Raw genomic sequence first — 23,998 nt, forward strand, 5'->3', positions numbered from 1 at the left:
AAGTTGAACAAAAGTCTCAACTCAAAGTGATTTTTATTGATAAAAGAAACACTACCAAACTAGGAGAAGGCCATAGCCCTGGGTCTCAGTCAGAGTCAGACAAGATCCGCCCCAGAGAGGCTCTCACAAGGAGTTTGGAGGTTAACCAGGTGCTAAGATGCTGCACTGCAGTCCCTGGCAGCGTTCTGCTCCCCTCCTGCTTCCTCCAGGACTGAGTTTCCGCTCTGAGCCAGGAAAAACCAAACACCTCCCCATGCAGCTGAAACCCTTCTGCCCATACCCCAACTCCAGCCCCTGCAGAGCTCTGCCCTGAGCTGCTGGGAGCACAACACTCCCGGCTTCAAAGCTCACACAACAGTACACAGAAAGGCACAAAGGCCACAACTCCAATTACTGGCAGAGGGTTTGTCTGCTCCGTGAAATCTATAGAATTTGGCTCTCCAGCCCGTGAACTTTGCACACCACAGTGTTCCCTTGGGGACTGGTGTGGGCCTGGATCAAAGCTGTAAAGGCTTGTGCCGAGCACAAAAAAACCAGCACTCGCCTCTGACTTCTCCACACAGAAGAAATCTCTTCACAAAGAATTCGTATTAATCACCACAGCCCACGGCCAAAAGCAGCAAGAGCACCTTTCAAAGGCCCTGAACAGACAGAGGCTATTAAATAACCAAAGGAATATCTGAGTCCCTCTGTGTCTCCTACGCAAGCCTGAATCAAACCAGCCTTGCACTGAGCTGGATTTCATTTTGTGACCCAGCTCTTCAAACTTCCACATGCAGAGAGAACAGGGAATCATTGCAGTGTCCGTGCACTGCAGTGATCGTGGGAGGATGTTTGGGATGAGTGTAGTGGGCACTGCAACACAAACAAGGAAATGGGATTTCTTTTTTTAATATATCCATTTGCCCATCAGCATCACAAACAGCACAGCCCTGAAAAGGGCAGGGATTGCAGAGCTGGACCGACCTATTTTCATTCTGTTTTCTCTTTATAATGAGAAAATAGAGCTTGGCAACATTACTGGGATATGGGAGAGAACCTTTTCTGTCCAAAAAGGAAGATCTTTTTCAGAAGAATGGGCTGCAAGACTCAAACCTCACACGTCATATTTATCATGAGCTGCTGATCTGCCTGGATTGCTCATGCCTTTAGAACTGGCTCTTTTAAGTGCTTCCAGCTACAAGGGTTGGTTTGAATTCTTCCCCCGAGGAAACAACCGCTGCTGTCATGTTTGAACTACGCAATCCTTCCTGCCAGTCAGCAGGATACCTGCAGCTGGAAGAGTCCCAGGGGCCCTCCCAGGAACAGGCTAACAGTGTGCACATCAAGGCTTTTGCCAGAGAAGGAAGGGATGCGTTCACAGAGCGCTCACAAAAAGAAAATACGAACATCTCTGAGCCTGCTCCAAAAACACACTTGTCTCCTAACCCAAAGACATCTCAGGGTATGAGCACATGAACCAGGTACTGCAGAAGGCAGGCTATGAACTGGGAGTCCTTTGATTATTCTCTACAAGCCCTGCAATGGAAATGCAATGCAGAGTCCCCTCTCCTCTGGAAAGAAATCACATGCTTGGGGCAATCACTGGTGAGTAGTCAATGTACAGTTCACACATATCCATGTTTTTACCAAATTCCAAAACCAAAGAAAATGGACACAATTGGAAAAATAAATAAAACTGAAGGTATCAAGGGCCTTGAGCTGTTTAGAGGCAGGTCAGTGCTAATTCCATGCCATTAAAGAGACTCTGGACATAAGTAGATCCCTGTTATCCTTGGGGTGATGAACCAGCTGGTCCTCTGAGAACTCGTGTTTTACTCTTTAAATTCTGACCACAAAGGAATCAAGCAAAAGATATTTTAAAGGTGAGAGCAGCAGTCCCCTCCACATATAAACAAATTCTCATTTCATCCAAGAGGCTTTTACAGATACCTGCACTAGCACCCGAAAGTGCAGGGGACCTTCCCCTGGGCACAGGGTTGGAGAGGTGAACACACCTCTATGATCACCAACACCACAAATTCATCTTCATCAGACTCTTCTGGTCACCTGTGGTCCCACAGAATTGATGACACAGCTCCCTGTGAAACTCAGAGTTCAACAGTTCAGGACTAGAGGCAGCAGCTGTTGGGAGCTCCGTGTTCCCAAGATCTCAGCTAGGAAACAGCAGAGCAGAGCAAAGTTACCTGGGAGAGTCTGCTGGACACTCCTCTGGGACAGGTTAGCACAGGCAGCATGGAGTGATAAAGCCACCAGCTTTTAAACAGAGCCCAAATAACTCCAGGAGGAAGCTTGCAGAAAGGATTCCCTTTGGCCACCGACACCAGCTAATCCCAAAGGCACAGCTTTGTGGCTCTCAGGTGAGCAGAAGCTCCACAGCAAGCAAAGCCTCTGCTCAGGGAGAGCCACCTCCCCTCCCTCCTCTCCCCCCAAACTGCATGACATGTTCCTAGCAGGAGTTTCTAAGGAAGGATTGCTGATACTATCAGGATCAGTGGTTGTTCCAGCAGAGAAGCAGGAATAACTTGTTTAGCACTTCTAAGGAGCCATGCTGCAGGATGGGAGAAAATTCCTGCTTTTCACAAGGGTCCAGAAAGTTTCTCCCATTTTAGGATTTAGCATCGATTTAGGAGAGTGGAAAAAAAAAAAAAGTACTTCTTTTTAAAGAGCATCTTCATCCCAATCAAGTGCAACAGAAAAAGTTTCGAATTTATACGCAGTACAGCTTTTGCACATGCCTGTTCCTTGAATGTAGCACCAAAAGAAATTGAGGAAAAGGAAGATCTACCAGCCCAGGCAGGGAAAGCTGCATTCCTGTTAGTGCACTGAAAATGCACTCACTCCACTCAGAGCTCTAAGAATGCAGCCCGGATTTTTTTTTTCCACCAGAATTTGAAAAGAGTAAATCAAAGTAATTATAGCACTGCCCTTACAGAATTGCTTTGCAAAGCTGAAATCAGAGCTTCAAAAGGTTTTTACTAGCAGCCAGCAAATCCAGAGAAGCAGAGATGCCTACTTGGGCAGCTGCACTAGCCCCAAGATGTGCTTCAGGAGCCACTTCCACATGGGAAAATAGCCTGGGTTGAATTAAAGCAGCTTATAAAGTCTATATTTGTATCTCACTTCCCCCAGCCCTTATTACCTACACATCTGCATGAAATCAGGATCATGCCTTCCAAAAGGTTCCCTGGCTTCTGCACCCCACACTTGTGTAACATTTATTGTCTGAGAACTCCAGGGCAGAGGCAGACAGTTCATCACTCCTGTACTACAGGGAAATGAAAGTATGATTTAATAAACAAAGGGCCAGCAGTGGAAGCAAGAGCTGAATGTGGGTGCTTTGGCTTTTGAGAAGGTTTAGTGCACCAGGGGCTGCTGCCACCCCAGCAGGGTAGCACAGAACCATCAGCCACACACTGTTAGTGGGGAAATCACTGCTGATCCTGGTTTCATGCAGAGGGTTCATGAACACAGGCTTCTCCTCTGCCATCTAACAGAGATCCCTCTCTCAGTGAACCATGGACAGGGTGGATCAAACATTCGTACTTAAAAAAAATTCTTTTTAAGTTGACAGATGTGTTACCTTTCAGAAACTCTACCTAGGAATTGTTCAAATTTCATTTAAAAGCCATTGGGTAGCTCGTGTTTGCTGCACAAGCTTTAAAGAACAGACTGGTGACAGTCACTGGCTCAGTGCATGGCACTAAATTTCAGGAAAACGTGTTCTTAAGTGAACCAGAAACTGTGTTTTCCCCCTCCAACCAACCAACCAAGTTCTGAGGGGAGAGCTACTAGTTACAGAGGACTGAAAACACACTGTTCAGAAACAGTTATATTTTGTAACTAAAATACTTCCATTAAGCAATTATTATCCAAGGCACAACTTGACAAGAAAGTCTCTTAAGAGTCCAGCACGAGCAGTTTAACCAACAAGCAAAAACTGCTGGTCTTGGGTGATTCAGCTGCAATTCCAGCCCAACACTGCCTGGTTAAAAAAAAGAATAAGAGATGTTTCTTTTCAGAATAACTTCGGGGTTTTGCCATTTTGATGTAAAATGGAAAAGTATAAGCCTGAAAAAATAGATTTTAAACCACATGGATATTCTGTAGCACAAAAAATGTAGCACAAGGTTTGACATGAAGCTGACACCGAGTTGTAAATGCGGATGTTTCATTGTTAATGACCAGTGACAAATTCTCCTTCAAGGTGAACCAACAGGTGAATATGCAAAACAAGATTAAAATCAATGATTTAAGCCAAGCCTTGCTGATTTGAGTCGTGGCTGAAGTCTGGCAATGTAAATACATCCACCCTGGCCATAGAGACCCTCAGTTCTCCCCAGTAGCCCATGGATTGTTTCCCTCTAAGGTCAAAAACCAAGGAGCACTGCAGGGCAGCACAAGGGACACTGGCCACCTCTCCACATTGTACCTGTGTTAGGAAAAGAGGACTTCAATCTCCAAGGCTGCCATTCCAACACCTTCACTAGCACTAAATTCACAGGAAACCTAAGGACCTAAGAGACAGAACATGGAAACTTTATCAGGATTTCTAAGGCATCCTGCTGCATTCAGCTCTGCTCAGGAAAAGCTGGATCTAAACAGAAAGTGTTTTCAGAGTTTGTCAAGAGATATTTTCCAAGCACTTTAAAAGGAGCTCATTTATTACCTCCCCAAAACAGAGGGAGCCATAGGCTTCAACAGAAGAAGGGAAGGGAACATTCTGGATCAGGATATCCTCCAGTTTGAAGGAATGCATATGTGAATTGGAGAATTGAGCCTGTCTCATTTCTAAAAATACACTGTTCATTGAACATTAGTGGGATATTTATACTTTGCATGAAACATATAAGCCATTTTATGGCCTGCCATACATTCTTCTCCCTGCTGGAACCTCTGCAGATCCCTTCAGTCGAGGATAAGTTCAGCCCCAGCTCCAGAGCATCACTGCAGAAGCCATCAGCACTACGTCCAAGAGCCGCTGCTCAGCCAAAAGCCTCTACCAGAGGAAGCCAAGAGCTTCTGCAGCCTGAACCTTCCTTTGCCCATGGAGCAAATGGAATCCCCCTTGTCCCATGGCCACTGGAAGTCTGCCATTCCATACCAGCAGCTCACGTGTACCCAACTCACACCAGGCAGAGCACATCCAGCCACCTCTGCTCTTAACATAGAGAGGAAGTTTTTCATGGGATATGGTGTCGACTGGAATGGTTTAAATGTGCTGATTTAGATTAAAAGGGTTTAAAATCTGCAGGGATGTACTACCAGGATATGAGAAAGACCCCACAGATGACATTTTGACCATTCTTTTCACAGCTAACCCAAGGTGTACTTGGCAGGAAACAGAGGGTTTCAGGGAGTAAATCCTCTCCCATCTCCCAACAGCCTGCGTTGAGGAGGTCATTTATCCCAAAAGGGGCTTTGGGAGGGCTTCAGTTCTACAGACTCACTCTGTAAATGTCAGACTGAACTTTACTTTGGTGGCCCACATGCAGAAATGCAGTGAATTAGGTGATCTGGCGAAAAAACAGGTGGTATTTGGAGGGAAGGGATGTTTTTTTTTAATTTCATAGCACATCCTGCTGACAGAACACACAGTTATGAGTTCCTCTCCTTTGCTGCACACAGAATACTTTCCCTACCCCCTAAAACCAAACCAAAAGGGGAACAAGACAAGGTATTGTCTATGTGAGGGAAGTGAAAGTAATAAGTTATCAGAATATATAAAACCAAACAGAAAAGGAGGAGATTTCCCTCCCCACCATCTGTGGCAGCACAGCCTCAGAGGTGACTAATGTCTGACAGCTCATTCACCAGAGCTCCTGTGCCCCTCCACACGCCCACAAGCCCAAGACTTACACTGCCATGCCACCAACAAACTCCTCCGTGGCCTGGCAGTAGATTGTGATGGCAACACGGGCATCTGCATCAAAGGTGAACTCCAGGCTGTACAGGACCTTCTGCTTCCCGCTCTCCTCCGTAGGACTGTCAACGTCATCTTTATACCTGAAAGACAGTGCCAGAGGATTAAACATTTATGAGATATCACCAAGATCACTCTGGAAATCAGGACAAGAGTACTCCAGACTAGGCGTTTGGGGCAGGGAAGGCATCGTGGGCTTCCACCTCAGGCTTCCCAGGAGATCTCCATTCTTTCCCCTGAGGAAGGTTCTTCCAAGATTTCATGGTGTTGAGGGATCTCACCCAGCCTTACAGTGCCAGGACACAGAATGAGACAAGAAAGGGAAATCTTGAATGTCAAACCCTGAGGAGAAGCAACATTCTCCTTCAATTTAAGTCTTCATATTAGGCTCAGTATTTGGGCTAAAGAAGTCCTGCATGGGCATGAGAAATCTAAAACCTAATTCTTTTAACACTGCAAATGAAATGGTGCCTGACACACAAAAAAACAAGGTTTCTGTAACACAAAGAACTCCTGAAGCTCAACAAAAGATACCTGCAGTATCACACAGATGATGATATTCAGCCTGGAAAGCATCTGGATGTAGGAACTTCAAATACCTTTAAATGTACAAATGATCAGCTAAAGCTCTGATGCTGTGAAGGACTGGAGCTTGCACGTATTTACTGTCTGAACAAAAATTAACCCATCCAACTGCACAACAGACACACAATAACCAATACAAGAATGAGTTTAGAAGTTATTTCAATTAACACAAAAGTGAGCCATGACTTGGCTGTGGGCTACTGCAAACTGGACCCCATGGTGTGATCACCACTGCCCAGGGTTACTCCTCCCTGCTGCAGGAAAAGGCAGGTCACAAAGCTGGTGAAGAAGGAGGTTTGAAGCAAGATCCAGGGCAGTGAGCTATGGTCACAGGCCAGTGGTGAGTTACAGTGTGCCAGGAGTGGCCAGGGAGACCAGAGATCCTGGAACAAACAGCCAACACAACACACCATGAGAAGATCACAGAATGATAGAAAAACCTGAGCTGGGAGGGACCCACAAGGATCACAAGTCCAACTCCTGGCCCTGCACAGGACACCCCAACAATCCCACCCTGTCCCTGAGAGCATTGTCCAAACATTCCTGGAGCTCTGGCAGCCTTGGAGCCGTGACCACTGCCCTGGGGAGCCCAACCACCCTCTGGGGGAAGAACTTTTTCCTGAGATCCAACCTGACCCTGCCCTGACACAGTTCCAGTCATTCCCTGGGTCCTGTTTCTGCTCACACAGAGCAGAGATCGGAGCTGCCCCTCGGGAGGAGCTGCAGATCCCAATGAGGTCTGACCTCCATCTCCTCTTCTCCAGCTGAAAACACCAAAATCTCCCTGCCTCAAAAAGCAAAGCAACAGACAAATGGATGTGATTCACTGGCAGGGCAGCACCACATTCTTACACATACATTCAAATCCCAGTGTAACCCCAGGACCACAGGTACCACAGTGAGCTCAGGCACTATGTGGGAAGGGTGGAGGCAGCAGGTTGACTTTGAGAGGTTTAACAGCACTCAATTCGTCACCCAGCTCCAGCTCCACTTGTTTATTAGTGTACCTTAATTGCCACGATTCCTGGGTCAAAGCCAAGCAGCTGAACTATTCATGAAAAGCTTGGCACTATTTCTGACTTCACAGTATCAGTCAGACTCTCCCCTCATCAAACAGCCTGGATGAATAGGCTGTACTGTCAAAAATACTCAGAAATGTGCCAGGCATACCTCCATAATTCAATCTAAAAATTGTCAAGGGAATCGTTATTTACTGAGTTCACTGACATATAATAACTGCTGCCTAATTAAGAGGGTTCCAGCATGAATTTTACTTAACACCACACAGAACAAGAATGAAATGTTCAGCTTCAGCAATTTAACATAAAAGGTGCAAAATAAAATTTAAGAGCTATATAATCAAATACCCAACACATGTACTTGCACTAATGTAACCCCAGTGATAGCTCACACAGCATTCCTGTCTGAAGGGCTTGGAGAGCTCCAAACAAGACTTTTGCCAGAGGTTCACCTAGGTCAGAACAGCAAATCAAGCTAAATACACCCAACATGCCAGTATAAAAAAGACATATCCCCAAAATTGAGAGTTTGAACACCTGCAGCAGCCTGGACGAAATACACAGTACAGAGTAAAATGGTATTTTCACACAAGCTGGTTGCATTCAAAGAATGAAATCATGGCCCTTGAAGGCTGTAAAGAAGAAACAGTCTGGGCAGCAGGGCAGGTTTGCCTGGAAAACACACAGGGGAGCATCAGCATTTTGTGCTGTACTGACCCAAGAACACGGATGGCAACAATTCACTCACATGTTGTATGTGTCAAGAAAGCAGCACAAGTTTCTGTGAGTTATCTCTTGCTGCTCTCTCTTCATCTGAGGCTGTCAGAGAAGGATCCAGGCTATGACAGACTTGCCACTTCTTCCAGAAGAAGCAGGGAGGGAAAACCAGTACCCCTGCAGGAAAGCACTGAGGAAAGTGCTTCACAGCCCCACCTCATGCACAGGGAGGTTTTAAACAGAGATGCCCAGCACACATGTGAGCTACAGATGGACAGCACAGACCAAGGTACCTGTAACAGCCCCTGGTAACAAGGTGGGAGACCTGGGGTGGGGTCAGAAGCAACATGTCATTAGTACAACCACTGCCTGTTTCATCTTCTCAGGAAGTCACAAAAAGCATCCCAGATCACCCTCCTGATCTCAGCTCTGCACCTCCCTGCAGGCACTCACAATGTGCTTCTGTCCTTCCAGGAAGAAAAGGGGTTAAACCCAGACTAGAATAGATCTGTTGCCCTGGGAAACCACTGAGGGGCCACTACCAACTGCAGTGCCTGGAGAGAAGGTTCCTGGAGGATACGTGGGAAGTCAGAGAGTCCAAGTCCTGTCTGCCTGGAACAGCATCAGTGGAACAGGGGACAAGGACTGTCCCTAAATGGTGACAGCCACAGCAAGGCTGTGTTTGTATCTTCCTATCCAATGTCCTGGTGCTGGAGGGTAAGAAAATCATTCACAGCCTTCCAGGACCTGAAGGGAGCCCACAGAAAAAGATGGAGAGAGACTATTAACGAGAGCCTGTAATGACAGGACAAGGGGGAGTGGCTTCACACTGACAGAGAATAGGTTTAGATGGGATATTAGGAAAAAATTCTTCCCTGTGAGGGTGCTGAGGCCCTGGCACAGAGAAGCTGTGGCTGCCCCATCCCTGGAAGTGTCCAAGGCCAGGCTGGACAGGGCTTGGAGCAACCTGGGCTAGTGAAAGGTGTCCCTGCCCATGGCAGGGGATGAGTTTTAAGGTCCTTCCCAACCCAAACCATTCTAGGATTCTATGACCTGCCACAGAACAAGGAGTTGAGGTGAGAAAAGACTGCACAGGCAGCTCTGCCAGCTGGTAACTGGCTCAAGGAACAAGCAAAGGCTACTTTGGTGCATACTTTGAGAGGCAGAGACATCTCATGTCCCACCTTAAGGTGCAGGAATGGTGGGATGTAACATCAGGGGAGTAACATGACAAAAATCACACATTCTGCATTCCTTCTTTCTTTGCAAGGGACGTGGCAGACAAGGGGGTGGCTCAGGAGTGGTTCAGGTGCTACAAGAGCTCTTCTGTCTCCACCTGCACTTGAAGATTACAGTGGACATTGGGCCAAGCCCTACAGACAGTGTTGATGTGAGGTGGTCACAGATGCATGCACAGTTAGGAACCAGTGACTTTGTTGGGTGTGCCTTTGGGTCATGCACAGAGGTGCATCACAGAGCCTTCACAATCACATGTACAGAGCAAAGAGACTGACCACCTCTGGGAACAAAGAGCTGATCCAACGTTTTGATGGAAAAGGCAAAGCAGGATGACCAAGGGAGCCGAGGCCACCCGGTCTGACATCACTCCTGGATAAAACAATGGAAATGCTGGAACTTTTTGTTTGTCTGTTAAAGAATTAAAACATAAACATATCATTAACAGCAGCCATGACAATTTTTTAGAACTACGTTGAGTCAAACACAATTCCATCCTCGGAGGAGATTAAAAAGTTTGGCCAACAACTTAGCAGACATGCAGGATAAACATTAAGTATTGCTTGAGTTAGTACTGTGAGATCTGCATCACCCAGTGTTAGAGCAGGGATTAAATAAAGGAAGAACTAGTGACACCCCTATAGCACTGACTTTCACAGGGGAGATCACCATCAAACTGAGGCTTTACTATTTGGGGGTTCTGCAGAGCTCTGTCCACCTTAACACCCTCCAGGGCTGCAGAGCAGGCAGTCCCAGCACCTCCACCATGGGATGAACAGCTCCAAGGATCAAGGTTATCTCTGCTCTGCTGGAGAGGGAAGAGAAGGGATTTCCTTTCTCTCTTTCACAGCAACTCACCTCTCTCCCCTCGGCCACCTCTCAGGCCACACTCAGTGGTTTCATGATGTTCCTGTTCATGATGTTCCTCAACTCTCCATGATGTTCCTGTTGCTTCAGACACATTCCCAAACCACTACAGCTGCTTTTGTTCCATGATGCTATACAAATCCCAGAGCCCACACTGAAGCAGAGAAGCTGTCCCACAGTGCAACTTTTCCACAAAACACATTGTGCAATGAGTTGGTCTTCCTCCTGCAACTGGAAGTGCTTCCAGGGAAACAGTGAACAGCCAGTACCAGCCCCTCAAGTACTGCAGCTCTGAAATAAAGCTTCTGATCTAAGGCCAAACATGGGACACAAGACAGTCACAAGGAAGTCTTTCTCTGTTAATGCTTAACAGCAAAATTCCCACTACCCTTCTCCAAAGACAGAAAACACATGAGATGTCAAAGACTCAGAACTTCAACACCAATACCCACAGGTTTACTGTTTCTCTCCAAAGCTACTGTAAATATTCAGGATTTGGCAAAGCTCCGAATTTTGTCTGGTCAGAGCTTGGCGGGAAGTCCAGAGGGAACGTTTCCCCATGTTCCTCCATGGCTCCTCTCCTATGAGGACAGGCCAAGAGAGTTGGGGTTGTTCAACCTGGAGAAGAGAAGGCTCCAGGGAGACATTAGAGCCCCTTCCAGTGCCTAAAGGGTCTCCAGAAGAGCTGGAGAGGGACTTGGGACAAGGGGTTGGAGTGACAGGACAAGGGGGAATGGCTTCAAACTGACAGAGAATAGGTTTAGATGGGATATTAGGAAAAAATTCTTCCCTGTGAGGGTGGGGAGGCCCTGGCACAGGTTGCCCAGAGAAGCTGTGGCTGCCCCAGCCCTGGAAGTGTCCAAGGCCAGGTTGGATGGGGCTTGGAGCAACCTGGGATAGTGGAAGGTGTCCCTGCCCATGGCAGGGGGTGGAATGAGATGATCTTTAAGGTCCTTTTCAACCCAAATCACGCTGGGATTCTATGGAAAACCAAAAGCTTGTGAGGACTTTACCATCAGACCCTACCTTACACCTGGACATTCATCTCAGCATCATTTTATTGGGTGAAGGATGTGGTAAATTAAATAGTTCTGGAAAGAATGTGCAAACCTCAACCACTGGTTGTGAAGAAGCCAAGCTGGAGAGGGCACAAAGTGTCCTTATGTGCAGAGAGAGGGGAAGGAAAAGCCTCTAGCTCAGAACAGGAGAAAAGCACAAGACAGAATGTACCCTTGGGGACTGGCAATTAAAATCCCATTTTGGGTCTACATCAGTGCAAAATTAAATCGAGTCATGCTGGCAGTGTCATTGTCAGCACTGACAGAGCAGCAGCAGCACAAGGGCCTGTGAGAGCCTGTGAGGCAGAAAAAGAACTGATAGTGCCAGGAATTAGATGGATGTAAACCTGGACACTGTCAAGGTGTGTGTTCATTACATTCCAAATAGTCCAGAGCTGCAAGTCTGCTTGGGAGAATGGGACGTGCAACCACAGAAAGCAGAATGGCAGGACTACATGTAATAAACCTCAACAACTGCTCCTTTCACAGCAAGGCCACTCCCAGGGAAAAAGCCACTTCCCATTTGGCTTCTGAGAGATGTTACACTGCTAATGTGGATGCCTGCAGGGAGAACCAAATACCCTTTTCATTGCAAGTGTGTGAGGAAAGCAACTTTTTCCTAGAGAAGTACTTCACCCCTCAGCTCAAAAACCAGACAACATTCAGAGCTGTTTATCAATAGTTAGTTTTTTGGAAGTTCTTCCCTCTTTTCCTGTTCAATCAGTTTTGGAATCACAGGTTCTGCTCATTAAAAAAAAAAAAAAAAACAAACCAAAAAACCCCCAACAAACCAAAACAAAACCATCCTTCAGTTTTCACATAAAACCAAGCTGAGGGGTTTGTGTGGTTATGACTCAAACTGCTCACGTTACATCCACGCTCCCAGAGCCACCTTGGCTGGGAGCTGCAGCTGGAGCCCTGCCAGAGCTCCAGGCCTGAGCCTGGAACACACGATCCAGTGCAACTCCAGGATCGTTGGGAAATGCTCTGCCTGGACACGTGCCCAGTGCTCAGACCCAAACAAAGCACTGTATGCTGGGCCCTGCACCTCAGCCATCTGTTGGAAAGGGGGCAGCTGTGGATCCCAGCATGAGCCAGCGTTTAATCCAGCTATGCTGGTTTGGATCTCGGTGTGGAGCACTGAGAGGTAACAGATCTCCATGACTTATCCAGACCTCCTCCCCCTGTGCAAGGGACACAAGCCACCTAAACAACACTGGGACCAAACTTTATCTTGGCAGCAGGAGAAACCTGAGGAAGTTTCACTCTAGACCAATCAATCTTCCTGGCCTGTGGCTCGCTTCAGAACCAGCTCCTTTCTGTCTTCTTCTTGCACAGGAATGCAGGAAGTAATCTGTCTGTAGGGTTTATTGACCTGACTAATATCTTCCATTCTGATTTCAGGGCTTTGTTTACCACTCCAGTCTGTCCTGCAAAGACAGACACCTCACTGGTCCTGTTTGGAAACACAGATTGTTTGGATAAGGAGCACATAAACCACTTGAAAGCTCCAATCACAACGGAATGCAGGAACCTCTGGACACATTTAGCGACAAGGATCTGGAAGTCAGCTATTCTCCAAAATCTTATCAATACATTTGGGCTCTGGGTTGAATAAAGTGAAAGGTTCAGGCAATGTTGGTACCTCACAAGTCGCAGAGAGTCCTTGCGGATATTCACCAAACTCCTCAGCGTCTTCACTGGCTCATGTGGAGCTGGAGTTACATAGGGAAACTGGAACAAAAAGGCAAATAATTCTCCTGTTATTATACTATAAAAGGCAGCAGCATGTTGCCTGGCATGCAATTTACCCAAATCAAGAAGCGTCCAGCTTTCAGGGTACTCGGTACAGCAGAAGGAATAGCAATAGCAAATTCTATTTACAGATTGTAGTGGGTTTCTGTGGCTGGGTTTTGGTAGTGGGGGGGGACTACAGGGGTGGCTTCTTTTAGAAGCTGCTAGAAACTTCCCCTGTCCCGTGGAGCCAATGCCAGCCGGCTCCAGGAGGGATTTCCTGCCGCTGGCCAAAGCTGAGCCAGTCAGGAGCAACAGTAACACCTCTGGGATAACATATTTAGGAACAGAAGGTTGTTACGCAGAAAGAATTCCAGCCAGGGAAGAGTGGAGTGAGAACATGGGAATGACAATGTAGACACCAAGGTCAGTGCAGAAGGAAGGGCAGGAGGTGCTCCAGGCATCACAGCTGCAGACCCTGTGGCCTGTGGTGCAGAGCAGGGTGGGGCAGCTGTGCCCCTGTGCCCATGGGGGAGCATCGGGGTGCAGAGACATCCCTGCAGCCCATGGGGGAGCCCAGGCTGGAGCAGGTGGATGCAGGAAGGAGGCTGTGACCCCGTGACAGGCTCAGGATGGAGCAGGTGGATACATGAAGGAGGCTGTGACTCTGTGGTAAGCCCAAGATGGAGCAGGGTCCTGGCAGGGACCTGCAGCCTGTGGAGAGGGAAGCCCAGGCTGGAGCAGGTTTTTCCCGGGTAGGACTCGTGGCCCCTGTGGGGGACCCACATCAGTACAGCTCATCCATGAGGGACTGACCCCGTGGAGTTTGGGAAGAACTGCTGCCCAAGGGATGGACTCACGGCAGAGAGGTCCATCCAGGACTGTCCCACGGGAGCAGGGGAAGGAATCCTCTCTCTGAGCAGCAGCAGAAACAACTGACCATAACCCTCATTCCCCATTCCCTGCACCTCTGGGGGGAGGAGGGAGAACATGGAAGGAAGGAGGGGTGGGGGGAAGGTGTTTTTAAGACTGTTTTATTTCTCACTCTTTGGCTTTTATCCTGTTAGGAATAAATTTAAGTACTATCCCCACTTGGAGTCTGTTTTGCCCATGAAGGTGATCAGTCACTGAGCTCTCCCAGCTCTCATCTCTACTCATGAATCCTTAGCTGTATTTTTTTCCTCTCCCCTCTGTCCAGTTGCAGAGGGAGAGGGAGAGAGCAGCTTTAGTGGGTACCTGGCATCCGGCCAGGATCAACCCCCCTACACAGATAAATCAAGCATTTTTCAGGATGAAAATTCTGCCCTGGCCCAGCAATTGGGAGCACACATTTTAAGAAGGAGCATTTTCACAAGCTCTTGTTCTGCACCCTGAATTCCCAGTCAGGAAAGCACTGCCCTCACAAGCTTTTGTTTCCACTAGAGAAACCACCTGCAGCTTGAGCAGAAGAAATGCAGCTCTTTCATGTGTGTTACAGCATGCAAACAGTGATCTGACTGCTAATCAGCACGGAGAAGCCCTGGATTACTGGGGGAAACTCTTTTTATTCTGAAACAATGGGGCAAATGTTCTGGAAAAGAAAAGAGACAGGGATAGGGGGCCTCTTTCCATTCTACAGTCAAGAAACCTTCTCTCACAGATTGTCCTTTAAATAGGGACATTATTGCTTCAGACTGTAATTCTCCCTACAGGGCACAGAATCTCTGGTGGGAAATGCAAAGGAACTGCTTGTTGTGGTGATCACAACCTGTACAGCTCCAGACCTGCCTGCTGGGGCCCAGGGACCACCAACACACGTTTCTTTAGAAATGAGGAGGCAAGGCCTCCCTTACTCCAAAGCAAGAAATGGGCCCACATCCAGAAAACAGTTTTGCTGTTCTGTGTTCAAGTGTGGGTTTTTTTTTTCCTTGAAGATTAATCAGAGCTGCCAAAGGGCTTTAACTTTACATAGGCAAACTATATTCCACAACAGGTTCCTCTTAAACCTACTTGGCAAACATCCCATGGTGTTAATGGCATCTCACACACTCCCCTCTGGAGAAGTGATGAAATTCAGTGCTGGGATGTCAGCAAGGAAACCCACACTGAGACATGCAGGTAATTTAACCCTGCAGGGTCAGTCCCTGCAGCCACAGGCAGTGCACAGGGGATGTGTGAGCAATCCCCAGGCCTGCATGGCACTGATACATCCAAAACAATTTCCAGCTTCAATTTCCCTCCTTGCTAATTCTCTTGCCCAACTACACTTTCTGTATGAACAACGACTTTTCCAGGTTCTTCCTTGTCCTGCCCTGCAGAGTCCTGGTAACTGCCTGTGGTGCTGAGAAGACCAAGGGCACAGCCTGAAGGGGAACTCAGAAAGTAGAATGTTCTTGTCACTGTTCCAATTCAAACTCTGAGTCATCTTGCCTCAGTTTCCCCCACCTGTAAAACCAGAGTGACCCCAAACTGCCTCCGAGCACTACAAACATAAACTAAACAATGGTCATGGCTTTTCTGAGGAGAACCACAACTTCAATTTTTCATTTCCATGTTTTGAAGTTGCAGAAACAACTAGGAAAACAGCTGGCAAAGCAAGCAGCTCTTTTCCCTTTCCTCTCCAGCACTCTGCAAACAACTCCAAACTGCTCCTACTCTGTTACCTTCTGGTTCTTTTTAAGCAGTTCTGAGAGGCAAGAGAAATCCAAAACATAACTCCTGTCTGTCCCTCACAATGGTGCTATGCCTTGTTCAAGAACAAGCACTTGAGCAAGCAGCTTTTCACAGTCTCACAGACATCTGTGGACACAGAAATACCTCTGTGTTCCACCTGGGAAAACTAAAGGAGAGAAGGAGAGACTTTCTGAGCTGCCCACTGAGGTTACAAAGCAAACTAAAACACACCAAATATCAAGATTTGTCTTAACCCTGCCCTATACCCAGCCAGGCCACTCATTTAGAAAGAGAACAGCACATGTTGAACACTGGTTGCAAGCCATCCAATACACACAGGAGCTTTGGGAAGTTCAGGCTCTGAGGGTGGATCTGCTTCCCAGCCTTCTCTACAGCCTGTTTTACACTTGCTCAGGCAGGCAGGCAGGCAGAATTACTCTCAAATTCTGTGCTCCTGAATCCCTGTCCTTCTTCCCCCACTTGCTAATTCCTTCTGTCCTAAGTGAAAATAAGCCTAGAAGGGGAATACTGCTTGGGAAAACTCAGCTTGGATCTGAACAGACTGGAATGACACTCCCCAAGCAGTATGGACCCCCTTGGGTCTGTGCCATCCTCCTCTACAAGCCCTACACAAGGTTTTCCAAAACAGGCAGGAAACAGAAGAGTAAAACAGAACACAGGGACTTGCCTGAACAGGTCTATTCCCGAGGAAGTTCAGATCCATGTTCTCACCAAAAAGGTAGCCCTCGGGGTGAGGGGTGTCAAACTTCTCACCTCCCATAAAGAAGTGACTTGCAAAGTAGTTTCCTAGAAAAAAAGCAAAACACAAGGAAATTAAAACAACAACAAAACAAACAAACAAACAAACAAACAAACCACCACCCAAGCTTAAAATGAGTGGTGCTTCCCAGATAAGTCTGTACAGTTTTTAATCCACAAGTATAAAAGAGCACAAGACAGAGAAAATACTTGCTAATTCAGTCTTTCCCTGTACTACTGAGGGCCACTGCCAACAGTAGGAGCAGGGGAATAAACAAAACAAAACAAAAACCTGGAATAAATCATTACACTGGAGATAATTCCATTTTAACTTGTTTTCCAGAGAAGGGACAGGGAGCAGTAAGAGTCAGCTCTTTCCAATCCATCCATTCTGATGAATTCTTCCTGTTTTCTCCACTTTCCAGTGTAAAGCCCAGTCCCACAAACACCATCAGCCTGCTCAGAGAAGGATGAGGGTTCTTCCCACTGCAAAGCCTGGCATAGCCAGAGGGGCTCCTTCCCTCCCCTCTTTCACTGCCAGATCCCAGGCAAGAACCACACAAAACCTTCACACCTTGATGCTGAATTCAATTAATAACACTATCAGCTCTGAATGCAGAAACATGAATTTCTGGAAGAGATACACAGGGACTGAGGACTGATACAGGACTGATACACAGGAAGAGATACACACTGACTAAAGGGAACTTCAGCTCTGAAAGTCTCACCACAATTTCTTTTAATTCATCTCTAAGGTGATGCACTAAGGTTCAAATTTCAGATGAAGTGTGTGCAAGGTCACTGGGATTCCAGAGCACTGGATTAACTCCAAAGCCAACAGAATCAACTCAGGTGCATGAGAGCACCACAAACACAGCTTCCTCCTAGAAAGACTCCAGGAAAGCACTCTCAAACATGAACTTCACAGAGCTACAATTTCAGAGACATGAGTATCAGGAGAGAACTAAAATAAAAAGCCTGCATCCAAGTCACTTCCCTTCAAGTTCCAGAGCGGGATAAGAGAACTGAGCCACATGTACATTCACTCCCTGGGTGCAGTGCACAGACAGCATAAATTTGTGCTCAAACGAGCCATTCCAGAAGCAGTAACTAATCATCTGAGTGGCTGTGGAGGCACTCTGGGGGGATTTGCAGTCCCTCTAGGCAGGAGCAAGCATGATTACTCTGAAATGGAAGCGTTTCCATGAATGGCTCTGTTTTTTCCATTAAGGCTTTTTTCCTTTATGCTTCAAGAAAGGCACAGATGGCAGGGCCTTAATGATGACAGTAGTGCTCAGCTTTGCTGAGCTCAGCTTACAAGCATCCAGATGTTTGTAGTGCTGAAACACCATCCTTCTTTCCAGTACAACAATCACCTTCAGCACAGGTCCACAACCCACTTAGAATCAAACCTATGGAGTCGGAATAACAAAATCACAGAATCACTGAGCTTGGAAAAGACTTCTAAGGATCATCGAGTCCAACCTTCGACCAATCACCACCTTGTCAACCAGAGCAGAGCACTGAGTGCCACATCTGGTCGTTCCTTGAACACAAATGCAGGTGTTTCAAATCACAGGGAATCTTTTCCCACCCCTCCTAGAAGCAACAAATTAAAGAGCTGATCTGCATATAATCTCCAAGCACAGCCAGCCTGACACAGCCTCTCCAGATGAGATACACCACAGTGGTTTGTGCTCACACCGGTTCTGAAGAGCACGAGGAACGCTGGGGGTTAGGAATAGATTTCACATTTTATGTGGGTCAAGTAGCATTATGTTTTGGAACATTTTATTTGATTAACTGTGAGGACAGTGCTTGTGCAGGATGTCTCAGTACCACAGCAGCTGGTTATCTGGGATCAGACTTGGAGAACTCCCTCATGAGTGAATGAGGCAGAAACAGTACGGCCTGGATTGGTAGGGACCTTAAAGCTCATCTTGTTCCACTCCCTGCCATGGGCAGGGACACCTTCCACTACACCAGGTTGCTCCAAGCCCCATCCAACCTGGCCTGGAACACTTCCAGAACTGGGGGAGCCACAGCTTCTCTGGGCAACCTGTGCCAGGGCCTCACCAAATATCTAATCTAAACCTACTCTCTGTCAGTGTGAAGCCATTTCCCCTTGTCCAGTCACTCCAGGCTCTTGCAAAAAGTTCCTCTCCATCTTTCCCATAGGCTCCCTTCAGGTCCTGGAAGGCCTCAATTAGGTCACCCTGGAGCCTTCTCTTCTCCAGGCTGAACAATCCCAACTTTCCCAGCCTTTCCTCCCAGCAGAGCTGCTCCACCCCCCTGATCATCTTGGTGCCTCCTCTGGACTCACTCCAACAGCTCCATGTCCTTGCTGTGCTGGGACCCCAGAGCTGGAGCAGCTCTGCAGGTGGGGTCTCACCTGAGCAGGGCAGAGGGACAGAATCTCACCCTCCTCTGCTGCCCACGCTGTGGGATGAGCCCAGGATGTGGTTTCAGTGCATCTCCAGGCAGCCTCTCCAGCACCTTGGGATGAAAAGGTTTCTCCTGTATAACTGGAACAACTTCCAGACACAAAACTAGCATGTTTAAGTCACCTGCCACACTGTCATTGTTCCACTAAGAACTACTTTAGGGATCTCTAACAAATTGTTAGGATTTTTCACAAATACACTCTCCAACACAGCAACTGGAAACCACAGCTGCAGTTCCACGTTCAGACTGAACCTCTTTTCATCTTCTAAGTCACCTTCTTCAACGTGAAGGATGGTTTTTTTTTTCCCCAGAGGCACTTCCCTCAAAAGCAAACAAGAAATGCAGTCAGTGCCAGCCACAAAGAGCACAGGGAAAATCACTCTGAGGAGCTCCTGGTGAGCAGAACAACCCCTGGGCTCTGCCAGGGTTGCTGTACAACACAAAACCTGCCACAGGCTCAAGGTCTCAACAGCCAGACTAACAGACCAGAATGGCAGCAAACTGTCTCCACAAATTTATAACACGGTTTTCAGCAGTTAAAAAAAGATATTCTATTGCAAGCTTTCAGAAACCAGTTGCTACAACAACACATGAAGTTCAGAGCTCTTAAGGTAAGTCCAAACTTATGCATTAATCCTCTCAACCACTGTCACAAACAACTCTCAGTTTGCCCAAGTTGAAGACAAAACACTTTAAGGAAGCATTTCTGTAAATATCACACCAAGAACTAAAAGAAAAAGGAAATTTTGAGACAGAAAATATGAGGCATCCTCTTTTCCAGGTATCCACACATTTAGGATTTTTAGTGTCTCTAAAAAGCTTGTATTTATTTTCTATGCATTAGAATCCTGCTGCAGCTCCACCTCTAGGTTCCATTTCCAAATCCACTACAAAGACAGCTTTAGGATTTTAGCCAGGCTGCCACACCTCTTGAGCCCTGTTCCCACAAGTTCCCTCAACCTATAAAACCACCTTGACCTATCTTAGGCAGGTGTTGCAAGGCCAGCTTTACACAGAGCTCTGTAGCTGTGGGCAGAAGGGGGATGCAAAGTGCCATCCTCTTTGGCAGGAAAAAAAGAAAAGCAAAAAATCCTCGGATTAACCCTCCACGGAATTGCTACAAACGGAAATCCTCCAGGAAAATGCAGTGACACACTTACCAGGAGAAGAATCATACATAAATAAACAAGGATTGAATAGGATAAAAATGCCAGAGCAAAAAATAACTGTGGCTTTAGTTCCCCAGAGTAAATCAGGACAGAACACAAGGGAGCATCAGATAAAAGAGAACAGGAATGGGTGACACTGCTGAGGTCCAAGCAGTGGTTTTAAGAGAAATTATGGTGGAAGACTTTACAGTGGCTGGAAAAACAGCACTGGGACACCCAGAATGGCCAAGTCTGACTCAATAGTTTGTCCCATCCAAAACCAAACTGGAACCCCAGGCTCCTCCTTGATGCCCATCAAATGACACCAAAATAGTGAATATTTATGACAACATAGTGGTGGGGTTTTATTATCATAAAGGCACCAGCATTAAGCACCAGACTGCTCCAGTCACAATTACCTCTCCCTAACCCAGCACCCTAATCCCACGTTCATGCAACCCCAACACATGGCTGTGATACAGGAGTGACACAAACACCCTACAAGGACCAGGAGCACAGAGTCGACAGAGCAACTGTAACCTCAGCAAAACACGGGCTGAGTCCCACAACGTTCATTAAGAGAAAGCAATTAATGTCCATTTAGGCTTCTCACCATGAATACAATTAACAGTGAAGTGACAGAAATTGAGTTCCTTTTAATTACTCAGCCAGACACTCCACCACAGCACGCCGAGGGAGGGACTGTCAGGCACAGCCTGAACCAAGATCCTGGCTGGATGAGGCCATCCCACCTTCCCCACCACCTATCCCTGCTGGGCCACCAAAAGCCACCATGTAGCAAACAGGAATGTGGCTCTGAGCTGAGATAAATATCATCCAGCAACAGACTTGTAGCAAAATCAACTGGCTCTGGTCCACGAGCGCTTCAGTGTGGTGCTCATGAGGAGCTGGGGAGAGGGCAGGAGGGAATGTCCCAGTCAATGGCAGGTGGTGGTGGCTGTCACCAGCTCCAGGACACAGTAGGAGTAATGGAAAGACTACTCCACATGCTCTGGGGAGAGAGCGAGCAACAACAGCTCTGTCTGAAATATAGAGACGTGTTCCTGTTGTGACAATGTCACAGCACACATGGCTCATGAGCCAGGAACAAGGTGATGGACTCTGGGTACTCCTCTCCTATTTAAAACTGCTCCTTCTTTGATTAAAGCCTCATTCCCAAACAACACACCAGTTCAGCTTCAGAGAGGAGTAATCTCCTTTTTTCCCCTCCCAAAAATCTCCAGGGAATACTCTTCCAAGAGCTTACTCCAGAGGAGAAGAGGCATCCCAAGGGCAGATGCTCCTTGTCCCGCTCCACGCTGCAGAGGAGCTCAGTGGAACAGGAGTGGAGCTCTTGAAGGAGCTGTGGGAAGCACTGGTGCATTGCTCACTGGCTCAAAAGGCATGTGATACCATAAGCACAAACATGGATCCTTTCACTGCCTCAAGCACAGAAGCACGATGGAGATCATGACTGTTCCTTGTTAAACAGGTAAAAAATTACCCAGAAAAGAAGGCTCAGAGAAGGGCCACAGCAGCCTCAGCCATCCTAATGCAAGAGGGAGAATGCTGATGATCCACACCCAGAGCCTTGGAGGAATAAGCAGGGCATTTTCAGAGGATTTTTGACTATAGAACTGCATACAGCTTGCAACAAAGCTGTCACACGACCTGTGCTTGCCTCACTGGGGACTCTGGCTCTTACAGACCAAAGTGGATTCCACACCAATCTGCTCAATCCTCCCCAGAGCATGTGACTGACCCGGCAACAACCACATCAAAAGTCAATAAAGGAGAAGTGAATATTCACCTCTGCCTTTGCCACCAGCTGTGACTCAACAAGGTGCCGTCACTTGGAACCACCTGGTACAGTCACCGTGCTCCTTTCCACAGGCAGGTTGGCAGAATTACAGCCAGAGTACCTGTGTTTAGGGTTTATATCCTTGTACAACGTGTTCTTCTTGTGAGGGGGTGTGTTTGCACCCAGCAGCTGATCAGACATTCACGGTAAGTCAAGATCTGCTCAAACCAGAGACTTGGAGAGGCAGAACGGAAAAGGTGAGGGACAACCCTCGGTGATGCACAGGGCTCCAGAGGATGGGTGACCTCAGGGAATGCTCTCTCACCACACCTTCCAGCTTTCCAGAGGTAATCTCGAAGCCAGGAGTGTGTGTCAAGCAATGGAAAACTGGCTTCTTCCAGTCAGGGCTCACAGCGACAGTGTCAAGTTAGAAATCATTAGCGACCCTTTGGCCTGAGAACATTTTGTACTGCTTCCAGCTTGCTTCCCAAAATCAAACTGAACCATACTCGCTCACTCCCAGTCATCCTCACTGTCAGGCTTTGCACCAGCCATAACCAACCTTTCCAGCTCCAAGACAAACACACTCAGGACCAGAAGGGACAGTATCCTTCTGAGGAAGGGAGGGGAGCTGCCATCCTACACAGCCCTCACTGTTCCGGGCTTTGAATCTCCACCTCAGAAGTGTTCACAGCCTCTTCCTCTGCCTAGAACCATCCTGAGCTTGAACAGCTCTTCTCCCTCCCCAAAGTCAAGACAATCCTTGTTAGATAAACCTGAAGAAGGCAAAGAGAAAGAAAGCCCTGGCTTAACACCAGCTTTCAGAGGGAGCATGACTAAGTGCCACAGAGAATTAATTAACAAGCCTCTAATTGTATCCAGAGCCTTTGAATGAAATACCAATATTTTTATTGAATCAGCTGCTTGAAAGCATTGGCTGTTCCGTGTTACAAGGGAGGTATCACACGTGGAACAGTTTTTGGCAGCATTACAGTCAACAGACCCCTTCCAGGATGCACAGGAACATAAAACCCAAACTCAGGTGTGTGATGGGGTTACCCTGACAAGCCCAACACATCATTAACTTCTAGTCCAGGTAAATACAACAGCACAGAAACAACAGGAAGATGATGTGAAAGAAGCAGTTTAATGTCCATTGCATATGGTGGTTACAACTAATCCACTCCATATCTAAAATTCTGTCACGTGCAGATCCTGCTGCAGCCAAACAGCCAAATGACATTTGCCTTTCCCTGCAGCCTGAAAAACTAGTTCCCAACCCCCTAAAAAATCAGGTTGTATTTTCTAAGAGATACAACACAGCTGTAGGATTTTTTCTGGGCAGGCTTCCCCCCTTCCATCTCCTCCACACTACCATTCCTGCTGCAGGCAGCAACCTGCCACAAAACAAGGTGTAACGATGAGATGACCTTGCACCCCTCCAAAGCAAGCAGGGGTCCTGGCTGTGTCCATCACACAGCCCTGAGGATGTCACAGCCAGCAAGTCATGGGACACACGCAGGACTCGAACCTCTGAGCAAAAAGTCTTTGTACCTGTGAGTGAGGGGACCCAAAACGCTGCTCTGCAAATTCTCCAGCCTGCCTGGAAAAGCCCTAGCAGAATAGAAACTTAGAATAATTTATAAGTAAATAAACACTGTAAGGGGAAAAAGCACCTGAATTTCCCTGATGACTCATTCTGTGAGAAGTAAAACTCTTCAAACAAGTTAAATCTGGCCAATTTCAAAAGTCACCCCCAGACAAGGTGGGTCACGGGCCCACCAGTGGCACTGACAACTCTCCAAGCTTTCAGGACAATTCCCTTTGGAAAACAGACACCCACTAGGCCGTGTCATCCCAGGTCTCTCCCAGGTGAGAGCCACTGCCATTCTAAGGAGTTAAAGGGGTTGTCATGCCGGAATTTGCCATCCTATGTTACACCAGACCCAGTTTTGTTCCGTGTCCCCTTCGAACTCTGCCACCGCTTCCCCTTCACCAGCGCAGCCGCCGCGCTCGCCACTGACCGACAACCTGCTCCAGCCGCATTCCCAGAG

The 23,998-nt window shown here is 47.3% G+C and overlaps 1 protein-coding gene across 1 annotated transcript in view; it reads right to left on the reverse strand.

The window, feature by feature from the left end:
- Nucleotides 1-16,593, reverse strand: part of MGRN1 (mahogunin ring finger 1) — a 42,564-nt gene extending 25,971 nt beyond the window's left edge. The window contains exons 1-3 of the mRNA XM_029957862.1: nucleotides 16,480-16,593; nucleotides 13,051-13,139; nucleotides 5,860-6,006 (exon numbers count right to left, since the gene is read on the reverse strand). Coding sequence (XP_029813722.1) covers nucleotides 5,860-6,006; nucleotides 13,051-13,139; nucleotides 16,480-16,572 — 329 coding nt within the window. The 5' untranslated portion in view covers nucleotides 16,573-16,593. The remainder of the gene's footprint in view (nucleotides 1-5,859; nucleotides 6,007-13,050; nucleotides 13,140-16,479) is intronic.
- Between the last annotated feature and the right edge of the window lie 7,405 nt (nucleotides 16,594-23,998).

Source organism: Manacus vitellinus, unplaced genomic scaffold, assembly GCF_001715985.3.
Source record: "Manacus vitellinus isolate BGI_N305 unplaced genomic scaffold, ASM171598v3 scaffold_12_pilon, whole genome shotgun sequence".
NCBI classification, from domain to species: domain Eukaryota; kingdom Metazoa; phylum Chordata; class Aves; order Passeriformes; family Pipridae; genus Manacus; species Manacus vitellinus.